This window comes from Physella acuta, unplaced genomic scaffold (genome assembly GCF_028476545.2).
Source record: "Physella acuta isolate Inbredline_101_S28 unplaced genomic scaffold, ASM2847654v3 ptg000387l, whole genome shotgun sequence".
Classification (NCBI taxonomy): Eukaryota; Metazoa; Mollusca; class Gastropoda; family Physidae; genus Physella; species Physella acuta.
This window is the reverse complement of record NW_026731906.1, coordinates 256,816-281,860: the sequence shown is the minus strand read 5'-3', so window position 1 is coordinate 281,860 and position 25,045 is coordinate 256,816. Positions and strand designations below refer to the sequence as shown.

Here is a 25,045-nt window from a genome sequence, read left to right as displayed (position 1 = left end):
ATTTCCCTGGTTTTAAAGAGCCACTAACATTTTTTTATTTCAAATAATTTAATTTTTTATTAAGATTATTAGTATTTGCGCAAGGAGAGCCGCATCTTGATATCAAAAGAGCCGCATGCGGCTCGCGAGCCGCAGGTTGCCGACCCCTGATCTAGACAGACAGACTGACGACAGACTGACGACAGAGGAAGTGAGTTAAATAAAAGCTTGAAAAAACCAAAGGGCATTGAGTAGTAAATAAATGATATTGTTATTTCTAAAAATAAATTTAAGTATTTATCATAGCTCATGGTTTTCTAATTTAACTACAGTCTGACCTATATTAAAACTGCAAAGAAATTCTTAAAATGGATAAAGACTTATACAAAACATGCAATGTGTGGGTTTAGTAAAAGTAGAAAAACGAAACTTCATTTTTTAGTCACTGTATCATTTTTCTACTATAAAATCAGTTTTGGGGGACTTCATTATTTGTTGTCTCCCCTAAATATCAATCGGTGAACCCCACCGCACATGTATACCGCACCCCCCCCCCCCCTCCGGACGAGGTAAGAAAATTTAAATAGGGAACATTAGCTGCAACTAGATGTACATCCCAGAAGTTATATAAAATATTTGCCTAACAATAAAATGGCACATTATTGTTCACTTTCCACGCCACGTACCTCGATAACTTGGTTACGACTCTGCACTCTGCACTAGCCTTACAATTTGAAAATGGGCTCTTTCAAAATAACAAAACAGCTTTAGAATCTATATGCTTAGTAATAAATACATTTCTAATTTTATAGCTGATTTTTTACTTAATTATACATAGCTAATTATTGTCGTGTGACCCAAGTTCATCTGATCTCATTAATTTATGAATGATAAAAAATTGCGAAAAAAAAGTTAAATCATAAAAGTTGTAAGAAAATTTTCCTAGCCAATTGTTTTGTAGCATTTTGTCACATGGAACAGCAACCATGATAGTTTACAATATGTCTGACATGCTTTTACTCGTTAAGTTATGCTTGTTCTTTTAGCTACTTAAGACTTAGGCATATTGATGTTAGTCCAACAAATCATTCATCTGATATTAACTTTTTAAATAGTAAAAGCATTTTGTATTTCAAGAACATTTTTAGGTTTAGACACGCTAAACTCAAAGAATGAAACAACGTAAGACCGTAAGACGTAAGAAAATAAAATTAAATTAAAAATCAAAGTTTTAGGCCTAATTTATATATTAAATTTATGTAGGCCTATGTTATAATTTTTAGTATACTCTTGAATAGGCCTAGGCCCTAAAAATAAAATTGAATATATTATTTTTATATAGGGCCTAGTGCCTAGGCCTAAAATTAATCTAGAGCAGGACATTAAATTCATTGGTAATCTATCGTTTTGGGTACGTAAAATCGCCCGCGGCTAGAAATGCGCGAAAAAGTTGCCTCACTGTCAAGGCTTTAATAGAAGTATATTGTGATATATTTGGGTCAAATATTATAGATAAATGAATAATAAACCTAAATCAATGGCTAAATATATCAATATAGACCAGAAATTAACTTTAAATAGCAGTGTTTGCGAGCAAGATTTCCTATATAAACAGCAGCCATTTGTAAAATAGAGTTGCCTTCCCCTGAATCTGGCGCTTTAAGTTTGCAAAAAAAGAACTTAAACAAGATGGCTGCTATAGTAAATGAGCATGGTTGCATCTGTTGGAAACATCGCTAGTCTTCATTTATTACTGAAAAGTTTCAATTCAGTTGTTTAAAAACAGGTACATAAATGAAACAAGGAATCATTTTTGTATTTTTCAAAACATATATCCTCCTCAAAATGTGAAATAATTATTAAAATTCAAGGAGTCACCTGTCTTTCACATTACTAGTCGCGGGCGATTTTACGTACCTAAAACGATAGATTACCAATTCATTAAATTTAAAGCATTGTACTTGTAGTTACAGGCCTAGATCTAGGTAGGCCAGGTAGGCTATAGGCCTATAAAAAATATTATTATTGTATTGTCACAACAAGAACTTTTAAAAAATGTTAGGCCTAAGTATTAAGTAAAGATTAACATTATTCATCATATTCTCTATCAAGTGTCAGAACATCTCACATTTAGGCCTAGATTCTATTTCTAAATTAGATCTATCACACACGATGCTACAATATTAATAATATTATTAATATTCTATACTACTGTCACGTACTGTCAGTAGGCCTATATAGTTTATAGTATGCCCCTATATTTATATGATGCCTAAGTAGGCCTATATATCATGTAGGTCTATTATATGAATTAATATAATAATATATAGGTCTATTGCTATAGAGTAGTATAGAGTCTATATGCATTACAGTCTATAGTATTGGTATTTGATTGGCTGTTTTGAATAGTGCATTAGGATAGGCTTAAGTTAAACTGATTTATTTTAAAAAACTACATGTTTTACCACATAATGCCTAGTGCCCTTCTTTATCATAGTTTACCCTATGCCCTATAACCTATACACAAGGCCTAGGCCTATAGGTGTTAATTAAAATATAAAAAAAAAACTTTGCACCCATTTCTTGGTTATATAAATTATAATTTACAGATCAGCACTCATCAAATTATATTTTACAATCTGTTTCAGTTCACAGCAGACAAAATATTTGGATGGCTTAAAAATTGCTACTAGTGTATTCTATTTCCCCTACCTCTTATGATCAAAATTTTAAACATTGGCCAATAACTGTATAAGTTAATATTCATATTATTTGCTATAGCCAAGGCTTACATACTTTTACATATTAGTCCTACTACCTATGCAAATATTTAAACTAAAAATATAAGCAGCTAGTTTGATAAACATTTCTTTTCAGCTACAATATTCTCTGTAGAAGTACTAATTATTTACAATTCAACAGGGTCCACACTATCTTCGTTCTTAATTTTTAGTGTTGGAGGGGATCGAGCCTTATCAGCCAGAATTAAAAATGTTTTAATTCTGGCTATTTATGAAACTAGAAAGATAAATATGACCATATAGATTTCTTATGCATTTTATTTTTAAAAATTATATGAAAATTGCTAATAGTAAGCACATATTATTTTAAATCACTTTGTCATTTAAGGAACAAATAAAAGTGCTGGATCTTTATAATATTTAGTTAATCTGATAGATTTATGACTCCAAACGTCACACTTAGGACTAGTGGTTTTATTTTCATTTTCTGACTTATCTGTTTTATGTTTCTGGTCTCTTCTTGTTCTAGTGGGGAAATTAAATGTAAATGGTGATAAAACCCATGTGTGTTGTATGTGCCATAACTACAGAAACAAATTATCTTTACCTCATCTGTTCAATAAACAGTCACATCCACTTTAATTGTATTGCTCTACTCTTTAAATAAATATTTGATTTTTATTAACACATGTACATTATTTTAATTTTGATTATACATTTAAAAAAAAATTGCTAATCTTTTCTTTTAGCAGATGCTAGTGAATCTTAAATTATGGACTGAGTGAAGAGGGATGATTGCTGCTAACTACTTTGAACACGAATGATATCAATAAAATGAATGATATCTTTTGTCTTCTTAATGATGCAAGTAAAAAAAGAAGGTAAATAGGTAAAGAGTAATGTATTAAACCATATGGAAAGAAAGATTAAAACTTAAATGATTTAAATTAAATTTTACACATCATTGATGTATTTTAAAAAAATAATTCACAATGTATAAAATGTATGAAGACTTATACAAATATTGTTGCAAATTTAATTAAAAGCCATTTAAATGTTAATGGAAATCTAATAGCATTATTATTTTTGATAACTTTAGCTATGTTTTAAGTAAAATGAATATGCCTTTCCTTTTTATTTATATTAATGAAAAAAATATTGTATTGTGTGTATGCCTTTCTAGATGATCTAGGACGCGACTACTGAAGTTAAAATATGGAAATAAAAATTGGTGGCTTGTGCTTTACGTCAAACTTTGACTCTGGAAATTTAGCACGTGTTGAGAAGGTCTTAAAACCTGAAGAAGAAACAGAAAATGGTATTTAAAAATATTTTTTTAAGATCATGAATTTTCTAGAATACTTAAGATAACTTTCATTTTAGTTCACATTTTTGTATAAGTGACCAAGTCTTAGTAGGCTATTTGTAAACTCCATTAGTTTTAAAAAAAATTACTGCTAATCGTTGTATATTTTAACCAGTTTAAACAAAGTTTAACATTGATAGCAGGCACAACAGCTCCAGCAGGCAGTTTGTACACTGGCCTTGGCATTGAAGCAAAGGTTGATTATGAGTTTAATGTGTGGACTAAGCCAGACTGTGAAGGTACACCATATGAAAATCCAAATCGGTAATCACTCAACTCATTTATAATCTAACAATCAAATTGAACAAAAATAATTCAATAAACTATTTAAAGATTGTAAGTTATGACATAGTAGGGCTACATTTTCCCCACGTTTTCTTTAACTTGCTTTCGCGTCTGTTTTTCCAATCAAATCTTGCGATCAAAATTTCGGGCACTTCCCAGTTAGCTAGCGCGCTGAAATTTTCAGGGAAGCTTTGACAATACAATGTTCAATTATTTCAAGCTAAATTAGTTTGTTCATTGATATCAATGCAATTATACTCAATACAGTTCATAGGTTACCGATTATATGCTATTATATTTCATTTCAATGTCTCCAAATGTAGCCTACATTTCTAGCAAATAAAAATTAAATTTTTATAATGGACTTAGTTTGAATTACTAGAGTGGATCAGTAAATTGTCATATATATATATATATATATATTTAAATATATGAATTTGTTTTCTTTTAAATTATATTAAACCCAAGTGGTAACATTTTTGGCCTATAATTTGTATAACTTTAGTAATAGTTGATTATTCAAACTTAGGGCGCGCATATTTTTGAAATACAATTATTATTATAGTAAATTAAAATATTGAACCTATAGTATCATCCTGTAGATAAGTCATCGTAATATAGAAGATTTATTCTGCAATGTTATCTAGTTATATTATCTATAGTATCTGTTTGTTATCTAGTTATATTATCTATAGTATCTGTTTGACTCTGTAGATCCTGGTTTTACTTTGGTGTGCGAGGCTGGGCCAGCAGCAGGGTCATTAAGATCAACATCATGAACATGAATAGACAGGGTAAACTGTATAGTCAAGGTTTGACACCAATTGTTAGGATAATGCCAGGGAAGCCCAAATGGGAAAGGATCAGGGATAGACCATCTTTTGAAGTACGCGCTTCTATAGTCACAAACTATTTTATATATTTTATGTCTTTTTTTTATTTATTCAATAAATAGAATCAATTACCAAAGAAAATTACTTTTCTTTTAATTAACAATTTTAAACTATAAAAAAATTATCATTGCTGTTGTTAAATCCCGGATTTATTACTTACAGTATTTATAATTAATGACACAAAAACTATAATTCTCAGTTTAAAAAAATCAGTGTCTATTCATGTGAATACAGGTGCAAAGAATGCATGTTTTAACTTAAACAGATTGAAAATATAATCTTTGACTTGTATCTTCTGTTCCTCAGAATATTGATGGTCAGTTTATTTTACGGTTCACGTACAGATTTCCTGACCTTAAAAGTGGCACAGCCTATTTTGCCTTTTGCTACCCTTGGTCTTATACAGAGAGCCAAAGCCAGCTAGAGGAGCTAGACAAAAAATTTTTGCACTGCCAGAACTACACTCCAGAAGTGTTAGTCATGTTTTATAACTTGTCATTTTTAAACCTATGCTGAAAAACGTGGTTGAAAATAATTTGAATTTTTTTTTGATAGATTGATTTATTACTTATATAAAAATAAGACTGTATTGTAGGATATATACTGATTTTAAACCGTAAGTTTTCCTTTTGATTATTAGGGATCCTGAAAATATTGACTACCACTTATAAAAAGTGTGTAGGTATTCTAAGTAGGCATTTTTTCCCCTATACTATCGTTCATAATATTCTTTAATACTGCTTTGATAAGCTGTTGAGGTTTATGTTAAATGTAAATATTCTTTCAGAGATCCAGATAATATTTACTACCATCGTGAACTGCTGTGTCACACTTTAGACAAGCTGAGAGTCGACCTAATTACAATCTCGTCATGCCATGGACTAACAGAACACACAGAGCCCAGATTTGACCGGAATCTTTTTCCAGACAAAGATAAACCCAGGTGTAAAAGATTTGTAGGAAAAAAGGTTATTGGCCTTTGCTCTGTTTTTTATCATCATTTCAATAATAATATTTTTATCTTTAAATTAGATCTGTCTAAAATTTGTGATTTAGAAACTAGGCATTTAAGTTTTTTTCTAAAGAAAGCAAAATCGGAGTATGTAAAATTTTATTTTTCACCAGGTTTGAAATAAGACTTTTATGGTAGAAATTTTTAAAAAATATATATCGAGCACTGAAATTAAATTTTTTTTACCAGGTGTTTGTATTGAGCAGTCGAGTACACCCAGGGGAAACACCAGCCAGCCATGTTTTCAATGGGTTTCTCAACTTCATCTTACGCGAGGGCGACCCCAGAGCACAGCAACTCAGGCAGCGGTTTATTTTCAAACTCATTCCCATGCTGAACCCCGATGGCGTTGTGAGGGGACATTATCGGACTGACCCGAGAGGTGTGAACTTAAATCGTGTCTATCTTGACCCTAGCCCGATAATGCATCCGTCTATCTATGCGGCTAAAAGTTTAATTATCTACCATCATGTTCAGGAGAAGGAACCTTGCGAGGGAAGTGTGAACAATCTAAATATTCAGTTCCCTTGCGAAGGGGGCGTAAACAATGTTAATATTCAGTTCCCCGGTGAGGGGAGTGTGAACAATATCAATATCCAGTTTCCTAGTGAAGGGAGTGTGAACAGTGTAAATATTAACTTCCCAAGCAAGGAGCAAGTTCCTACACAATTGTTTCAGACTGGTCCACACAATATGTCTGGAAATTTTTCTGATTTCACCACTACCACCCAGTCACAAAGCAGCTTAGACCAACCTTCTGAAGTCATCAATATGTCTCAGGCTTTATACGAACCGTTCATCACCCTTGTAGATAGTTTAGCTGTTCATAGCTCTGATGCCAACCAAACCCAGAAGATAACCACAGATACATTATACAACACTGAGTATGGTGAAACCCAAGCTGATATTCCCTGTTGGCCAACTCACGCTTCTAGTACCAACCTTCCTCCTTTGTCATCTAGAAGATCTGTTGATGCAGGGGACAGTGGTCAGCCAAAATACAGCACCCATTCCTACCAGCAGTTCCACCAGGAACACCAACTCAGAACTTCACTAGCAGAGCTGGATAAAACAAAGAGTCATGCCCCTTGTGAGGATTCTCCTGCTCTCTGTTCACTGCAGCCCATACCAAAACAAAACTACAAACACAACCTGGAGCTGCGGTCTGCTGTGGAGGGGGATGTCAGAACTGTCTTGCAACCAGCCCGCTCAGTGAGTCCAGTCCGTGGTCAGTATAATCAGTCTAACATGATGGACAGCCTGACCCAGGGGTACCCTGCGGTACCTGTGCTTGTTGAACCGTTAAACCTAGCTGGTCTGAGAGACAGCGAGTCTTCGGTTAAACATGAGAAGGATGCTCATCTCTCATCATCAGACAGTAGTGGTGTAAGTCATCTTTATTTTAGATGTTGGTGTAAGTGGTCTTTGTTTTAGATGTTGGTGTAAGTGGTCTTTGTTTTAGATGTTGGTGTAAGTGGTCTTTGTTTTAGATGTTGGTGTAAGTGGTCTTTGTTTTAGATGTTGGTGTAAGTGGTCTTTGTTTTAGATGTTGGTGTAAGTGGTCTTTGTTTTAGATGTTGGTGTAAGTGGTCTTTGTTTTAGATGTTGGTGTAAGTGGTCTTTGTTTTAGATGTTGGTGTAAGTGGTCTTTGTTTTAGATGTTGGTGTAAGTGGTCTTTGTTTTAGATGTTGGTGTAAGTGGTCTTTGTTTTAGATGTTGGTGTAAGTGGTCTTTCTTTCTTTTAGATGTTGTTGTAAGTGGTCTTTCTTTTTTTTTTAGATGTTGGTGTAAGTGGTCTTTCTTTCTTTTAGATGTTGTTGTAAGTGGTCTTTCTTTCTTTTAGATGTTGGTGTAAGTGGTCTTTCTTTCTTTTAGATGTTGGTGTAAGTGGTCTTTCTTTTAGATGTTGGTGTAAGTGGTCTTTCTTTTAGATGTTGGTGTAAGTGGTCTTTCTTTTAGATGTTGGTGTAAGTGGTCTTTCTTTCTTTTAGATATTGTTTTAAGTGGTCTTTGTTTTAGATGTTGTTGTAAGTGGTCTTTCTTTCTTTTAGATGTTGTTATAAGTGGTCTTTCTTTTAGATGTTGTTGTAAGTGGTCATTCTTTTAGATGTTGTTGTAAGTGGTCTTTCTTTTAGATGTTGTTGTAAGTGGTCTTTCTTTCTTTTAGATGTTGTTGTAAGTGGTCCTAATTTTAGATGTTGTTGTAAGTGGTCATTCTTTTAGATGTTGTTGTAAGTGGTCTTTCTTTTAGATGTTGTTGTAAGTGGTCTTTCTTTCTTTTAGATGTTGTTGTAAGTGGTCCTAATTTTAGATGTTGTAAGTGGTTTTTGTTTTAGATGTTGTAAGTGGTCTTTCCTTTAGATGTTTAAGAGACCTGTCTTATAGATGTCTTATTGTTTTTGTGTGTTGAGTCTTATTGTTGTAAGTGTTAATATGTGTAAGTCTGAACTATGTACAATATTGTTGAAGTTTTCCATTGTGATAGTTCTAATAAGTTTTTTAACTGAGTCATTAATTCATTCTTATATTTTATATTCATTTTTACTTTAAATTCAAAACTTGAGTTCAAATACCAGTTAAAACTTGTATATTTGCAACTGCCCATACCCTGTTGTTCACTAAACTCATATTGATCTGGAAAGTAATAGTAAGTAAAGTCTTAATGTAGGCCTTCTATTGAAATAAATAAAAAGGTATTACTTTATCTAAATATTATTGTTTACATGCTATAATTTAACAAAACAGATCAGTTTATTTGATCCAAATGAAAACAATGGGAAGTATTTGGAAGTGAAAAGGGTTGATTCGGATCTGAGACTGAAACTGTCTTCACTAAATATGTCTGAGGAATATCATAAACATAGGCAAGTTCATTTTTTTGTCACTTTTGTTTTTTAACTTCATGTTTATTATAGGTTGCTGTTAAAAAACTTCCAAAATGTCAGTGATATTTCATCTTAAATCTTACTTTATTTTTATTGGCCCATCCAGCTCTGATGGGTATCTTACTCACATTAGAGAAACAAAGGTTGCTTGACATAGTACTGACCACATTTTCCTATTTTATGCTCAGATAATTAAAACAGATAAACTCTACTTCATCTGCCCCATGTGTCTTGGGCATTTACTGTAAAAGCAAATTTTATCACTCATTTAATATCATAAGTAGGCCTGTGTAAATTACTATTCTGATTATTATTATTATTATTATTTGGACCTATGTATATTTATAAATTATTATTATTTTTAAAATATTATTATTGTTATGTGTAATTATTATAAAATATTACTATTATAAAAATGGTACATGCAATTAAAAAAAAGATGAAGCTTTCAATTAGTAAGCTCATTAATGACTGCTGGTTGTAGTGCCCTAAGCCTGGGTGTTGACACTGATGATGAGGACACACAGACAGACCAGCTGGGCAACGAGGGCTCCGAGGGGGAGGACGACTACGATACTTCAGATGTGGGGGATGGGTCCAATGCCCCGCACTTGCGTGACCCAGAGCTTCTGAAGATCCCTCCACATGCTAGTGGCATTGCCATGTACATTGATCTGCACGGGCACGCCTCCAAACGCGGATGTTTTATTTATGGGAACTACTTTGAAAATGAAGAAGCGCAGGTGATTGATTTTATAATGTTTTGTCAATTCAACTTGTCAAACTGTATTTTCCATTAAAAAGTTGATTGTTTACATGATTGATAGTTTGTTTAGTGTTATGGGAAGTAAGGTTGAATGGAAATTTTGTAACGGTTAACATGATAGTTTAGAGATAGTCACTGAGCTTGTGTTATTAAGTCCACCCATAATGTATATGCAGGGTGATTAAGATTGCCTGGGGTGTAGTTTTGACCAAATCATCCCTTCATATGCCAAGTTAATAGAAATAGATTAACTATCAGTCAATATGGACTGTCTAGTTTAAATCATACAGTCCAGATACACAATAATTTCCCCTTGTATAAATTGTCTAGAAATTTGATCTCACTATTTCATTAGTTAATTTTGATAATTAAAATATAAATTGTTCATTTATTTTTTTCAAATAGCTTAAATTTGTGTATTTTATATAAGCACATATTCACTTTAAAAAATAAAAGAAAATCTAAGCTATCTATATATATTTTTTCAATTAGTTAATCTGAAAAGTTCTAATTTTTATTGTTTATCTAATAAGCAAAAACATGCCCTCTATAAAACTTCATCATCTTTAGGTGGATAATATGCTTTACCCAAAGCTGGTGGCCATGAATACGGCCCACTTTGATTTCACTGCCTGCAACTTCTCTGAAAAGAACATGTATCAGAAAGACAAAAGGGATGGCATGTCTAAAGAGGGGAGTGGTCGGGTGGCCATTTACAAAGCCATTGGCATCATTCACAGGTGGGTGGAATGTATTTCATAGTGAAAATTGTATGTAATAAAAAAAATCAATGGTCTAACCTTAATCCAAAAGTCAAGCTCAAACCCAATCAGCCTCAATCTAATCCAATGAGTCGTATCCCAAATAGCCCGAATCTAAAAGACTAGCCTTAATCCATAGTTAAACCCAGCTTAGCCCTAACATAAAGAACCTAGCCTAAACTCAAAATCCTAGTCCTAGCCCAAATCCAAAAGCTTAGTCCTTTCCCAAACAGCCCAGCACAAACCCCAAAACCTAGCTTTGGCCCAGAGAGGTTAACCCAAACAGCCTAGCCAAAATCCCAAAAACATAGCCTTGCTATATAGAACCTAACCTTATCTAAGACAGCCAAGCCCCAACCATATACTCTGACTGATTTGAAATTTTTTATAAATTTTACCCTAAGCTCAAAGCGTGCTGAGCTAAAGCATTACTGCATGGTGAAGAAAATAACTAAAGTGGTGAACACTGCATGGGTTGTCTGAAAATTTATTTTATTTTTATCATCAGTTATACCCTGGAGTGTAATTACAACACTGGGCGCATGGTAAACCCAGTCCCTCAGGCGTACGGAGATGAAGGCAGAGCTACTCCACCCCCAGCAGCAAGCTTCCCACCAAAATACACCCCATTACACTTTGAAGATGTAAGTTCAGTGAGCTAAAGAAGCCTACCTTTGCACTAGACTAAGAATGATGTGTAATTGAAATGAATACAGCCACTGCAAGCATTTATTGTCTGTATTGACAAGTTTTGTTTGATAACTAGGACAACTAATATTTGTATGGACAACTTTTGTTTGACCACTTCTTTTGTACTGACAACTTTTGTCTGACTTCTGTTTTGTATAGAAAACTTTTGTCTGACCACTTCTTTTATACAGATAACCTTTGTCTGACCACTTCTTTTGTACAGATAACCTTTGTCTGACCACTATGATAACTCATATTTATACATACAACTATTCTTTTGTTTGAATGTACAGTGTATGTGTGAATGTTATGACCACCAATGTTCTTATAGACAACTTTTATCAAGGTGGGTAAAGCTCTGGCCATTGCTTGTCTAGAATGTTCTTATAGACAACTTTTATCTAGGTGGGTAAAGCTCTAGCCATTGCTTGTCTGGAATGTTCTAATAGACAACTTTTATCTAGGTGGGTAAAGCTCTGGCCATTGCTTGTTCAGAATGTTCTTATAGACAACTTTTATCTAGGTGGGTAAAGCTCTGGCCATAGCTTGTCTAGAATGTTCTTATAGACAACTTTTATCTAGGTGGGTAAAGCTCTGGCCATTGCTTGTCTGAAATGTTCTTATAGACAACTTTTATCTAGGTGGGTAAAGCTCTGGCCATTGCTTGTCTAGAATGTTCTAATAGACAACTTTTATCTAGGTGGGTAAAGCGCTGGCCATTGCTTGTCTGGAATGTTCTTATAGACAACTTTTATCTAGGTGGGTAAAGCTCTGGCCATTGCTTGTCTGGAATGTTCTTATAGACAACTTTTATCTAGGTGGGTAAAGCTCTGGCCATTGCTTGTCTAGAATGTTCTAATAGACAACTTTTATCTAGGTGGGTAAAGCTCTGGCCATTGCTTGTCTGGAATGTTCTTATAGACAACTTTTATCTAGGTGGGTAAAGCTCTAGCCATTGCTTGTCTGGAATGTTCTAATAGACAACTTTTATCTAGGTGGGTAAAGCTCTGGCCATTGCTTGTTCAGAATGTTCTTATAGACAACTTTTATCTAGGTGGGTAAAGCTCTGGCCATAGCTTGTCTAGAATGTTCTTATAGACAACTTTTATCTAGGTGGGTAAAGCTCTGGCCATTGCTTGTCTGAAATGTTCTTATAGACAACTTTTATCTAGGTGGGTAAAGCTCTGGCCATTGCTTGTCTAGAATGTTCTAATAGACAACTTTTATCTAGGTGGGTAAAGCGCTGGCCATTGCTTGTCTGGAATGTTCTTATAGACAACTTTTATCTAGGTGGGTAAAGCTCTGGCCATTGCTTGTCTGGAATGTTCTTATAGACAACTTTTATCTAGGTGGGTAAAGCTCTGGCCATTGCTTGTCTAGAATGTTCTAATAGACAACTTTTATCTAGGTGGGTAAAGCTCTGGCCATTGCTTGTCTGGAATGTTCTTATAGACAACTTTTATCTAGGTGGGTAAAGCTCTGGCCATTGCTTGTCTAGAATGTTCTAATAGACAACTTTTATCTAGGTGGGTAAAGCTCTGGCCATTGCTTGTCTGGAATGTTCTTATAGACAACTTTTATCTAGGTGGGTAAAGCTCTGGCCATTGCTTGTCTGGAATGTTCTAATAGACAACTTTTATCTAGGTGGGTAAAGCGCTGGCTATTGCTTGTCTGGATCTGGTGGATGCCAACCCCTGGTCTCGTGTTGTCATGTCAGAGCACAGCACCCTGTACGGCGTCAGGGAGGCAGTCAGGCGTTACCTGCGAGGACTCCGTGGACAGCCGAAAACAACAAGAGTCACGGCCTACAAGATCACAAACATTAAAACTTCTGGGTGCGTTATTTTAAACTTACAACTAGATTAATGAGGTTACATGTTACTTGCTTTAAAAACTTGAAATACTTTTTCCACAGTTTAAAATTTTGTGAAAACATTTTGCTATAGTTTGTGTACTGTAAAAGTAAAATATGGTTATGAAGTTGATAGGTAATAATAAAACTGAAGTAGTGTTCACCTGTATCAAATAAAACTTGACCTAACATATGAAGGGAAAACATGGTCTATGCCAGTGTACTTTGCCCTACTGCCTTTAGTTTCTTCATTTTGAGTCACATACCCATCAAGGATGTGTAGATTCAAGCACATCAAGCAAGTGATTTGAAGTTTACTCTTCTTCTTCTTTGTTCTTAATTTATAGTGTTGGAAGGGATCCGATTTCAGCCTGCTTTTCTTTTTGGATTTGCTTCCATAGCCTTTGTCCAACCAAGAACAAACTACAAGGCAGCAGTTGTTTGATTTTGGAGTTTTCTCTCCTAGAAGAGTGGCTGTCCCCAGTTAACAAGCCTCATCTGCCCGAAGGTTCGAACTCGAGACTTTTCGGCTTAGCAACCATGAGCTTAACCACCTCGACCATGCTCTTATTAGCTAACTTTTCTCAGCCACAGTCAAACATTTTTCAGCTTTTTCCAGAAATGTAAGAAAAATTCTTTGTCGTTATCAGTGAAATGTTATTCAAATGTTATACAAATGGAGTTTGTTGCAGACCAGTCACCAACCAGGTTAGGAGAGCAAGTACCTCTGAGATTGGAACAAGTTCTGGCAACTTAAGAGCCAAACAAGTGGTGGAGGTCTCGAGTCGTTTGTACCCACGTCCACACAATGCTGGCTCAGCCAACGCTGCCCACTTGAAGCGAGAGCTGGCTCCTGTAAGAGAAGGTGGGTCCAGGTCCAGGGTAGGAAACTCTTTAAAATAGTAACTTAGAACAGGGCCTGTAAGAGAAGGTAGGTCCAGGGTAGGAAACTCTTTAAAATAGTAACTTAGAACAGGGCCTGTTAGAGAAGGTAGGTCCAGGGTAGGAAACTCTTTAAAATAGTAACTTAGAACAGGGCCTGTTAGAGAAGGTAGGTCCAGGGTAGGAAACTCTTTAAAATAGTAACTTAGAACAGGGCCTGTTAGAGAAGGTAGGTCCAGGGTAGGAAGCTCTTTAAAATAGTAGCTTAGAACAGGGCCTGTTAGAGCAGTTAGGTCCAGGGTAGGAAACTCTTTAAAATAGTAACTTAAAACTGGGCTTGTTAGAGAAGGTAGGTCCAGGGGAGGAAACTCTTTAAAATAGTAGCTTAGAACAGGGCCTGTTAGAGAAGGTAGGTCCAGGGGAGGAAACTCTTTAAAATAGTAGCTTAGAACAGGGCCTGTTAGAGAAGGTAGGTCCAGGGGAGGAAACTTAAAATTTTAAAAGAGTAAAGTGTTTACTTTTATTAATTTTTCCATGTAAGGCAAGTAAGGTAAAGTTGTTCTGTTTGACTGACCTGGGTAATTGGTCACTTCTATGCCCAGCCGCCTCTACTTTATCTTTCATGGGTCAAGTAATTTATTTGAGATGGGTCGTCTCAGCAACATTCAACAGAGTTGAGTTAGTATTTGTGTACTGTAATGCCTGACCACACTTCTTCTTCTTCTTCGTTCTTAATTATTAGTGTTGGGAGGGATCGAGCCTCATCTGCCTGAGGGTATGAACTCGAGAGCTTTTTGCCGACTCGACCACGCCTCCAACACAATTAAGCGTTACGTGTCAACTGGTTATGCGCCATTGAGGCCATTGACTCCGATTTCAGCCTGCTTTTCTTTTTGGATTTGCTTCCATAGCCTTTGTCCAACCAAGAACAAACTACAAGGCAGCAGTTGTTTTAATTTTGGAGTTGTCTCTCCTAGAAGAGTGGCTGTCCCCAGCTTACGAGCCTCCTCTGCCCGAGGGTTCGAACTCGAGACTTTTCGGTTTAGCAACCATGAGCTTTACCGACTCGACCACGCCGACCCCTGCCTGACCACACTGCACCATAACATTTTAAAATAGAACAAATAATAATTAAAGATAAAAAAAAATTATTATTAAAAAATTTTCTAGTAAGTTAATTTAGATAGGAATAGTGGTTATTTTTATTGTATCCTGGTTTTTATATTTGAGAAAAAAAATTCTAAGTTTAAAATTCTGGATTTTTTTCTCCAGCAACTAGAAACCCTCAACCCCTGCTGAGACGGACATCCTTCACCCAGGCTCCCACCCTGAGAGCACGGGCTAAAAATAACATCTCTCCTGTCACACTGACCATGTCCGCTGGGGCAGATGACCAGAGGACTGGACATGTGCAGGCTGCGGAGCCGAACCTCAAGTGTATGGAGACTGAGGGGTCTCTGGCGTCTCAGCTCCTGGAGGTCAACCCAACGGTTAGAGCCAGGGAGGAGAGTAAAGTTCTTTTACCAAAACAGGTGAGGTCATAGATTGGTCAGGGTTAGGTGAGGTCATAGATTGGTCAGGGCCAGGTGAGGTCATAGATTGGTCAGGGCCAGGGAAGAGAGTAAAGTTCTTCTACCAAAGCAGGTAAGGTCATAGATTGGTCAGGGCCAGGTGAGGTCATAGATTGGTCAGGGCCAGGTGAGGTCATAGATTGGTCAGGGCCAGGTGAGGTCATAGATTGGTCAGGGCCAGGTGAGGTCATAGATTGGTCAGGGCCAGGTGAGGTCATAGATTGGTCAGGGCCAGGTGAGGTCATAGATTGGTCAGGGCTAGGTGAGGTCATAGATTGGTCAGGGCTGGGTGAGGTCATAGATTGGTCAGGGCTAGATGAGGTGATAGATTGGTCAGGGCTAGGTGAGGTCATAGATTGGTCAGGGCAGGTGAGGTCATAGATTGGTCAGGGCTAGGTGAGGTCATAGATTGGTCAGGGCCAGGTGAGGTCATAGATTGGTCAGAGCCAGGGAGGAGAGTAAAGTTCTTCTACCAAAGCAGGTGAGGTCATAGATTGGTCAGGGTCAGGTGAGGTCATAGATTGGTCAGAGCCAGGGAGGAGAGTAAAGTTCTTTTACCAAAGCAGGTGAGGTCATAGATTGGTCAGGGCTAGGTGTGGTCATAGATTGGTCAGGGCTAGGTGAGGTCATAGATTGGTCAGGGTCAGGTGAGGTCATAGATTGGTCAGAGCCAGGGAGGAGAGTAAAGTTCTTTTACCAAAGCAGGTGAGGTCATAGATTGGTCAGGGCTAGGTGTGGTCATAGATTGGTCAGGGCTAGGTGAGGTCATAGATTTGTCAGGGCAGGTTAGGTCATAGATTGGTCAGGGCTAGGTGAGGTCATAGATTTGTCAGGGCAGGTTAGGTCATAGATTGGTCAAGGCTAGGTGAGGTCATTGATTGGTCAGGGCTAGGTGAGGTCATAGATTGGTCAGGGCTGGGTGAGGTCATAGATTGGTCAGGGCTAGATGAGGTGATAGATTGGTCAGGGCTAGGTGAGGTCATAGATTGGTCAGGGCAGGTGAGGTCATAGATTGGTCAGGGCTAGGTGAGGTCATAGATTGGTCAGGGCCAGGTGAGGTCATAGATTGGTCAGAGCCAGGGAGGAGAGTAAAGTTCTTCTACCAAAGCAGGTGAGGTCATAGATTGGTCAGGGTCAGGTGAGGTCATAGATTGGTCAGAGCCAGGGAGGAGAGTAAAGTTCTTTTACCAAAGCAGGTGAGGTCATAGATTGGTCAGGGCTAGGTGTGGTCATAGATTGGTCAGGGCTAGGTGAGGTCATAGATTTGTCAGGGCAGGTTAGGTCATAGATTGGTCAGGGCTAGGTGAGGTCATAGATTTGTCAGGGCAGGTTAGGTCATAGATTGGTCAAGGCTAGGTGAGGTCATTGATTGGTCAGGGCTAGGTGAGGTCATAGATTGGTCAGGGCTGGGTGAGGTCATAGATTGGTCAGGGCTAGATGAGGTGATAGATTGGTCAGGGCTAGGTGAGGTCATAGATTGGTCAGGGCAGGTGAGGTCATAGATTGGTCAGGGCTAGGTGAGGTCATAGATTGGTCAGGGCTAGGTGAGGTCATAGATTGGTCAGGGCCAGGTGAGGTCATAGATTGGTCAGGGCTAGGTGAGGTCATAGATTGGTCAGGGCTAGGTGAGGTCATAGATTGGTCAGGGCTAGGTGAGGTCATAGATTGGTCAGGGCTAGGTGAGGTCATAGATTGGTCAGGGCCAGGTGAGGTCATAGATTGGTCAGGGCTAGGTGAGGTCATAGATTGGTCAGGGTCAGGTGAGGTCATAGATTGGTCAGGGCCAGGGAAGAGAGTAAAGTCCAATTACCAAAGCAGATGAGGTCATAGATTTTTTAAAAAGCTGCACTGGCATACGGTCGGTGTTTGAAGAATTGTTATATTTTAATCGTATTTATTTTTAAAAAATTAGTTGTTTAGAATTTTTAAACAATATTTGAATTAATTAGATAAATAGGTTTTATAGTTTTAAAATTTCTATACTTATTACTTAGATCATAGTTTTAATTTAAATGTGAGTTAATCATAGAAATCTAACATTTTTATTGTAAGTAACAGAATTTCTAAAAATTAGTTTTTAATAGCCAGCTTCTAAGAATTAAATTGTTTTAGATAAACTTTTATTTGTTGTCAGATCCACAAAAGGCCAATACCCAGTCGCATCCCACTTCCAACTGGCAAGTCACAGTTCCGTTTGCCAGCCTCCCCCATCGTGGACCTGGCAGGAAATCTACGCCAGGGTTCCCGTGCCAGCCAGACCTGGTCAGGGTCTGCCTCAGGCAGGTTCACCCAGTCTGAGGGCATGCTGGAACTGGAAGGTGTGCCCAAAGTTCCAGAACCTCTGAAGGCACTCAACAACCCAGAAGGACCATCAGTGAAAAGATCACAGATCAGGTAAATGTGAGGCTAGCCTCAGCAAAGCTTTTATGTACCAACAGAAAATTTATAGTTATTAGATTTTTTTCTTGATAATTTTTATTTAAAAAATTCTTGTTACATTTGAAACAAAGACCAGATCAATAGCCACATTGTAGTTAGATATTTTATTTATTAATAATCTAGCCATTTTTACCTGTTCCTGTATGGATAATCTTCTGGAATGTATAATCTTTTGTCTATCTCCAAACTGACCCCTAATGCTTTCAGTGTTACTAGCCTGTGTGTACATAACTTTAAAAAAATACATGAAGTCACTGCTGACTCAGTGCTTAAAGAGTGGGATTTAGAAAAACAAATCTAATAAAATATTTAAATATCCTCTTTGCATTAATATTTCTGATTCAGATTTGCGAACTACTCTAGCTTTTTCTGTAAAATTTGAACGATTGCTGATTGTTTTGTTTGCGAATGTCAGGATAACACATGTATTAACCTTCTCCCATAATTAAATAATTTGTTTAGTTCATTTCTTCTGAATCTATGAAAAGTAAATAAAACTATGTTCAATATTATCTTTTACTTTAAGTGTTGTTATATTTTTTGTTATAGTTTTTGTTACCTTCTTCAGTGACAACATCAAGAGGCGGAAGAAGGTCAACACCCTGACACGACGGAAATCAAACTCTGTCGTCAGCAAGAACAGTTCAAGTGTCAAAGGTCAGAATGGGGCTGGGGTAAACACAAAATGGTTGCACCGACGCAGAAAACAATCCCAGCACAGGGCCATAATTTCAGACGCGGCAGAGATGGGTGAGCACTCTCTGCAGGCCCAGGCAGGCGCGGCCGTCTCTCAAAGTGAGAAGAGAAAATTTAGGTTCAGATTTCGCCTGTGTTCAGTGGTGTGACCACTAACTCCCGCTAAACATGTAGTTCTTGGGCTTTGAGTGAAAACATATCTAAAGCAACTAGCTGCTTGATTCTCGCTCTCCTCTGCCTCTTGAGTGTGTGGTCTTACCACTTTCAGCATGTTTTTAGTGTGACCACTAACTCCCACTAAACATGTAGTTCATCGGCTTTGAGTGACAACGTATCTAAAGCAACTAGCTGCTTGATTCTCGCTCTCCTCTGCCTCTTGAGTGTGTGGTCTTACCACTTTCAGCATGTTTTAAATTGTAAAAATCAAGAGCAAATGATTTCAATGCATCTCTGAATAAGTCACTAACTGTTTAATCTTTTGCAGTTAACCTCTCTTTGACCATGTTTCACTATGAAATAACTTATTGAAAGAAATTACAGTGAAAAATATAATTGGCTGTATATTTTTTAAACAAATAAAAAATTGATAGTTAACAGATAGCTGGTGATTTAGATTTACTGAAAAAACACAGACATTAACAAATCAAACAGATTAAGGAACTGCAACATCCTTAGATAAATTGGTTGGGTACATATTTCTTACTTATTCTTAATTTTGAAGTTGAATTATTTAATTAGTAGTTCTGTGCAACACTACACAAGTAATTTCCTCTGTCAGATTAATTAAAAATTTAATTCTAAATAATTTTTAAAATCCTACTTTTTAAATATTTTTTCCTATTTGATGAAACGACCATCAGTTTTATTGAAAGTAGATTTGGTAGTTACGTTTTTGAATAAACCCCTGGCAGCTCTAAAAACAACTCTCCTTTTTCTGTGTCATATTTAGGCTTGAAGGGAAACAATTTGAAAAGTGCTGCAGTTGTACTAACACCCAGGTACTCAGCGTGCCAGTTTGTCATTCAAGTCTCCCGGCTGGGGGCTTTAGCTCTGGGATTGTTGAAAAACCTGTACAGAGCTGTGTCTTTTTTTTAAACTCTGTGTCTAGTCTTTATAAAATTAACTATTTGTCTGCGAAATGTATTTTATATTTAAAAAAAAAATCATCATAAAAAGTGGCAGTGCATTCAAATAATAATTAAATTAAATAAATTGAATGATTCTTTAATATTTCATGCCTGCTAAAACATTTAAATAAAGTGGCTTGACCCACTAAGAATGATTATGTACATTTAGTTGCTTTTTAACATTCCCACAATACATCAGAAAACTATAGATAATTTTTGTTTGCAGTTTACTAACAAACTAGTGCATGCTTCACTTAGTGCCTGTCTAGAAGCTTGATACTAATTTTTTTTTTCTGTTTTACAGTTACACTAGTCTCAATCTAGAGAACAAAATATATGACTCCAAATCATGCTCGTTTCTTTAGTAAACTTGTATGAATGTGTTGTATCTCTTGTCCACCCACTGAGTGACCTATGACCCTACATGCTTGGGTGTACTTGACCTGCATCAATCCTTGCACCCTCCCCACAAATAAAATTTGTTATCAGGCCACAATCCATCACTACCTTGTACACATTGAATTAGTAGTTTGGCCGCTATTCATCCTTACCCCTTGTTACAAACTAAAGGAGTTAATTGGCCACAATCCATGACTACCTCCTACAGATTGAATTAGTTGTTTGGCCTTTGTCCACCTCTACCCCTCTACTTATCGAATTAGTTGTTTGGCCACTGTCCATCTCTACCCCTCTACTTATTGAATTAGTTGTTTGGCCACTGTCCATCACTACCCCTCTACTTATTGAATTAGTTGTTTACTTTTCTTCCCCCAGCTGTAAATTTCTCATTTTACAACAGGACAGCTGGTAAAGCTTCGATAAAATCGCATAGAAACAGGACTAAACCATGTAAAATTTGGATTAAACCAACTAAATTACCCAACAAAGAAAAATCTTCAAATAATATTTGTAAGTTTTTGAGAACCATGTAAACTAAATTTAACTTTAAATCAGTAGACATGTCCATTTCCTCATTATTAAAATAAATTTAAATTGTTCACAATAACGAATTTGAAAATTTCTACAGCAGTCTTATTGTAAAAGCAGAAAAATCTTTGCCATTTTCTAGATGTGATAGTTTACCCTTTTCCCCATTTTCTGGGTGTCACAATTTAACTTTTCTCCCATTTTCTGGATGTGACAATTTACCTTTTTTCCCAGGTAAATGTTGCTACAAGATACTATAGCCTGGGCCCCTTCATTTGGACTCGGATTATATTGCATTGTAGTTATTGAATTGGAATATGACAAGGAACCTGTGCATACAATAATTTTTTTAGTCCACACGAATAAAATAGTCAGCTTTGTAGAGAAGTGAATGAGTTTTACCTGTATGATTTTCTTAGATATTAATTAATTATAATGTTAATGTTATGAACTGATTTAATGAGAAAATCAAATGAATTATTTCCATATGAATTTTTTCTATATTAAAATTTTTTTGAATAGAAAATGGTTTATTTATATTTTAAAATGGCAATCAAGGCTGGTTGATTTTTTCTTATGTTGTTTGAATTAGAATTTAAAACGTTGACTATGTTACGATTAAATCCAAATCAGAATTCTGCTTATATATAGGCCCTAAACAAAAACAAGTTGATCTAACTTTTAACTTAACCAAGTGTTAATACAGATGAAATATAATAAATAAAACAAACTTACCTGAAAAAAAAGAGTATTAAATCTTCTGTTTTAACCTATGAATTATTTCATAACATTTTCAGTTAATTTGATTCTGTATGTAATCTTCTGTTTGCTTTTTTATTCAAATATCTTTTTTAACTAATAGGATTTTATAATTTTCTTTTTTACTGTTCATTTTTGCTTTAAAGCATAACAACTAACAATTTTCTTTTCTATATTTTGTTAAAAAGGAATTCTTTTTTTTTGACAAAAGAAGCTTTCTATATTTAAAAAGTTGCACACATTTTCATTGATGACTCTCTTTTAGTAATCTCAAATTACAATTGTAATTTAATTTAATTTTGGATACTTAAGGTGACTTAATATATTTATTTACTTTAATGCTGCAGAAAGATATCATTAACAATGGTAGGTAAAAAATATATAACTCAATAGTTTGAGCAATAGCATAAAACATAGTTTGCTGTGTGTTTTTTTTCTTTTTAAATGATTCTTGTATTTTATCATAAAGGGATACACATAATTTAAAAAATGAAAATAAGATTTTAATGTTGTAAATAAAATTCTGCCGATGCATGTTACATCCTACATTTATTTTAATAAATTGTATTAAAAAACCATTTTTTTTTAGAGTCAGCATCAATACTGGGCTACACCGCCATCCCCCCTCTTACAATGCAGATCATCTGATCCCAATACAGGCAAGTTTAAAATTGGTTTTAACTTTCTATCAATTGTTTGAACCTTTAGATCAATTGTTTTAACTGTTACATCAGTTTTTTAACCTTTACATCAATTGTTTGAACCTTTACATCAATTGTTTTAACATTTACATCAATTGCTTTAACATTTACATCAATTGTTTGAACATTTACATCAATTGTTTGAACCTTTAGATCAATTGTTGTAACATTTACATCAATTGTTTGAACATTCGCTTCCTTTGTTTTATCCTTTCTATCAATTGTTTTAACTTTTCTGTAGAAATGAGTACAACATACTTAACTCCATCTCAACCCACAGTTTAATCTTTCTGTTTTTTTTTTGTCTAGTTGATACACCAGACTGAGCTGGCAACACAAATCATTTTCTTTCTTTTTCTGTTTGTGTTTATCTTACTGCATCATGGCAATGAAGTATTTAGAGCAAAATATATGCCAATTATTATTTTCATTTTTAAGATTTTTAAAATTGTTTAATTTAGAGTGAAAGGGAGATTATAATGAAGACGAGTGAATACATTCCTCCAAGGCTGCATCAGATTTTTTGGGTGGACTTTTAAAGATGAGGGAGGAAAAGCTGCTTAGTATAATTTAAACAATTTGAAGTAAAAGTTGCCAGATATAATTTAAACAGTTTAAGTTTCCCTGAATTAAACTTTTATCATTTTGATGTAAAACTTTGTTAAATAAATTTTTTTATTGTTATATTTTTTAAAACTAAAAGCTAGCTTTAAGTTTAAGCTTTTAAATTTAATGCTAGGTCTAAGATCAACAAGATATGTTTTTGTTCAAAATGTCATAATGTAATTTGAAAAATAAAATGTTGACATCTTGAATTAAAACAATGAATTTAAAAACTGTAGACATTCCAAAATAATGCAGTTTTAGACCTTAAAAATCACCAAGTACATAACTAAAATGTTAGTCCTAATTGTTTTGATGCTCCACACGTAAATTATGTTTAAACTGCAGAATGACCTTCAAATGTGATATTTTGTACATTGTAACTGTTGGTAAACCTATACAATTCTCTCACATTTTTACAACCTTTTAGTAAGTATACAAAGCTGTTATTTATTATATTTTCAACTTTAAGGATTTGAATTAAATTTGCTATGGGCAATTAGCCTAATTAATAATATGGAACTCATTTCTGTAATTGTGTCAATAAAGAACTGCCTTCAAGCAAGTAACACAGACATTGATTTTAAAACTATTTTAGAACTGCTTTAGAATGCATTTTATTGATTTTTTTAATGTCCTGACTACACAATTTCTAGAAGGCGTAGTTAATTCAGTGCCAAAGATTTGAGTCACTATAAAATTAATTTTTTTTCCTGTTTTGAGAACACTGCTCATGTTTAATAATAATTTAGGCATTAATTTAGGCATTTTTTTGTCCATATTTACTTAGTTTTTTTTTTAAAGCTGAATACAATAATTTATTTAATTAATTTGTGACTTATTTTTTGAGCCTGTTAGATTTTGTTTCTTGTTCATTATTTAAGATCTATTTTTAGGTCTTTCAATTGTACTGAAAATTGACATCAACTTGGTATGTCCATTGTAAACTTCCTGGTTTGTTTTATGATGTAACAAGATCACCCATGTTAATAATCTAATGTGAAACAGATTATTTTTTTTTTACTGCTGCTAGCTACCAGAAACAGTATTGTACTTTTTTTCAGTATTATGATACAATTCTGACTTGTATGACTCTCTGCCATATGATTATTTGTTCCAATTTCTGATTGTAAATAGGTATAAACTTATAGATTTTAAAAAAAATTTGAAGTCACTTGCCACACGTTTTTTTTAATGCAAACAGGTTCAGCAAATGTAACCATTTTTACTGATAAAAATATTTTTACAGTTGTCTCCCTTTATAATATTAGTGTCATATCTCTTATTTAATAGCTGTCAGTCTTTTAAGTAGCTAACCAAACAGCATATCCTCCCAGAGATGCTTTTATTTTTTGTATTAAAAAATAAATAAATATGTGAAAGATAAACAGTTTGATCAACATACTGTTTTTTTTTCCTGAACATTGTATAATGTTGCATATTTTGATAGTGTAGTGCAGGTTTAAGATTCCATTTAGATAGGCTTTGATGTGGTTTGTGTGGTTTATTGCTCGTGGATAACACATGTTACATCTTTTTATTAAAAAATATTTATATAATGTGTGATATAGGCCTAAGTTGTATGAGAAATGTATTGAAGTTTGCAGTGCTGTGAATGCTTTTCAGTTGTTTTTTTTTTGTTGTTTAGAATTTGTCTTACACAGGGAAGTGGAGTAGACTCAGTCTAGTTAACATTCAACTAAAGTAGAAAAAATATATGTTGAATGCTATCATCGATGCACATTATTTGTAATTTAAAATAAACTATTTAATCTTAAAGTTAGCCATGATGCTTGACCCTCTTCATTAAGCATTAGCTGACTATCTAGTTTTTTTAAAAACAATTTGTAAATAAAGTATTATATATATATATATATATATATATATATATATATATATATATATATATATATATATATATATATATATATATATATATATATATTATCTGAGCTTAATCAGTTTTTTTGCAAGTTCTAGCACACATAACAAACTCCACAGTCCTGGTTTTATAGCATTTTACAAAATTTGTCTCTAGAATTCTCTAGAATGTGATATGACAATAAACATTTTAAGTCAAAAGCCTGGTTTGATTTATTTTTCTTTCCT

At 34.9% G+C, this 25,045-nt stretch overlaps 1 protein-coding gene across 9 annotated transcripts; it reads left to right on the top strand.

The window, feature by feature from the left end:
• The first annotated feature begins 971 nt into the window (after positions 1-971).
• On the top strand, positions 972-24,750 carry LOC131942096 (cytosolic carboxypeptidase-like protein 5). 9 transcript variants are annotated; one of them, XR_009386708.1, is made up of 20 exons: positions 972-1,161; positions 3,470-3,601; positions 3,904-4,038; positions 4,227-4,350; positions 5,086-5,257; positions 5,571-5,737; positions 6,052-6,232; positions 6,466-7,662; positions 9,023-9,141; positions 9,647-9,905; positions 10,499-10,668; positions 11,198-11,333; positions 13,024-13,214; positions 13,924-14,096; positions 15,386-15,645; positions 17,819-18,078; positions 18,692-18,780; positions 19,769-19,817; positions 20,721-20,855; positions 21,108-21,140. XR_009386708.1 is itself a non-coding variant. In XM_059301813.1 (20 exons), exons 3-20 carry the CDS (start codon positions 3,936-3,938, stop codon positions 22,870-22,872), a joined length of 3,795 nt encoding a protein of 1,264 aa, XP_059157796.1. In that variant the 5' UTR covers positions 972-1,161; positions 3,470-3,601; positions 3,904-3,935; the 3' UTR covers positions 22,873-24,750. The 9 variants fall into 9 exon arrangements, 7 of the variants coding, with proteins under 7 accessions (XP_059157796.1, XP_059157794.1, XP_059157797.1 ...); XM_059301813.1 differs by lacking the exons at positions 20,721-20,855; positions 21,108-21,140 and adding exons at positions 22,222-22,291; positions 22,795-24,750 and having other exon boundaries at positions 4,230-4,350; XM_059301811.1 differs by lacking the exons at positions 20,721-20,855; positions 21,108-21,140 and adding exons at positions 22,222-22,291; positions 22,795-24,750.
• The last annotated feature ends 295 nt before the right edge of the window (positions 24,751-25,045 follow it).

What these genes read in the sequence shown, in the direction of transcription:
- LOC131942096 (XM_059301811.1), top strand. Translation starts at nt 3,936, where the DNA reads ATGGAAATAAAAATTGGTGGCTTGTGCTTTACGTCAAACTTTGACTCT. An exon ending in TTGAAAATGAAGAAGCGCAG is followed by an intron (nt 9,906 to 10,498) that starts GTGATTGATTTT and finishes CATCATCTTTAG; the next exon opens with GTGGATAATATGCTTTACCC. An exon ending in GCCATTGGCATCATTCACAG is followed by an intron (nt 10,669 to 11,197) that starts GTGGGTGGAATG and finishes TTTTATCATCAG; the next exon opens with TTATACCCTGGAGTGTAATT.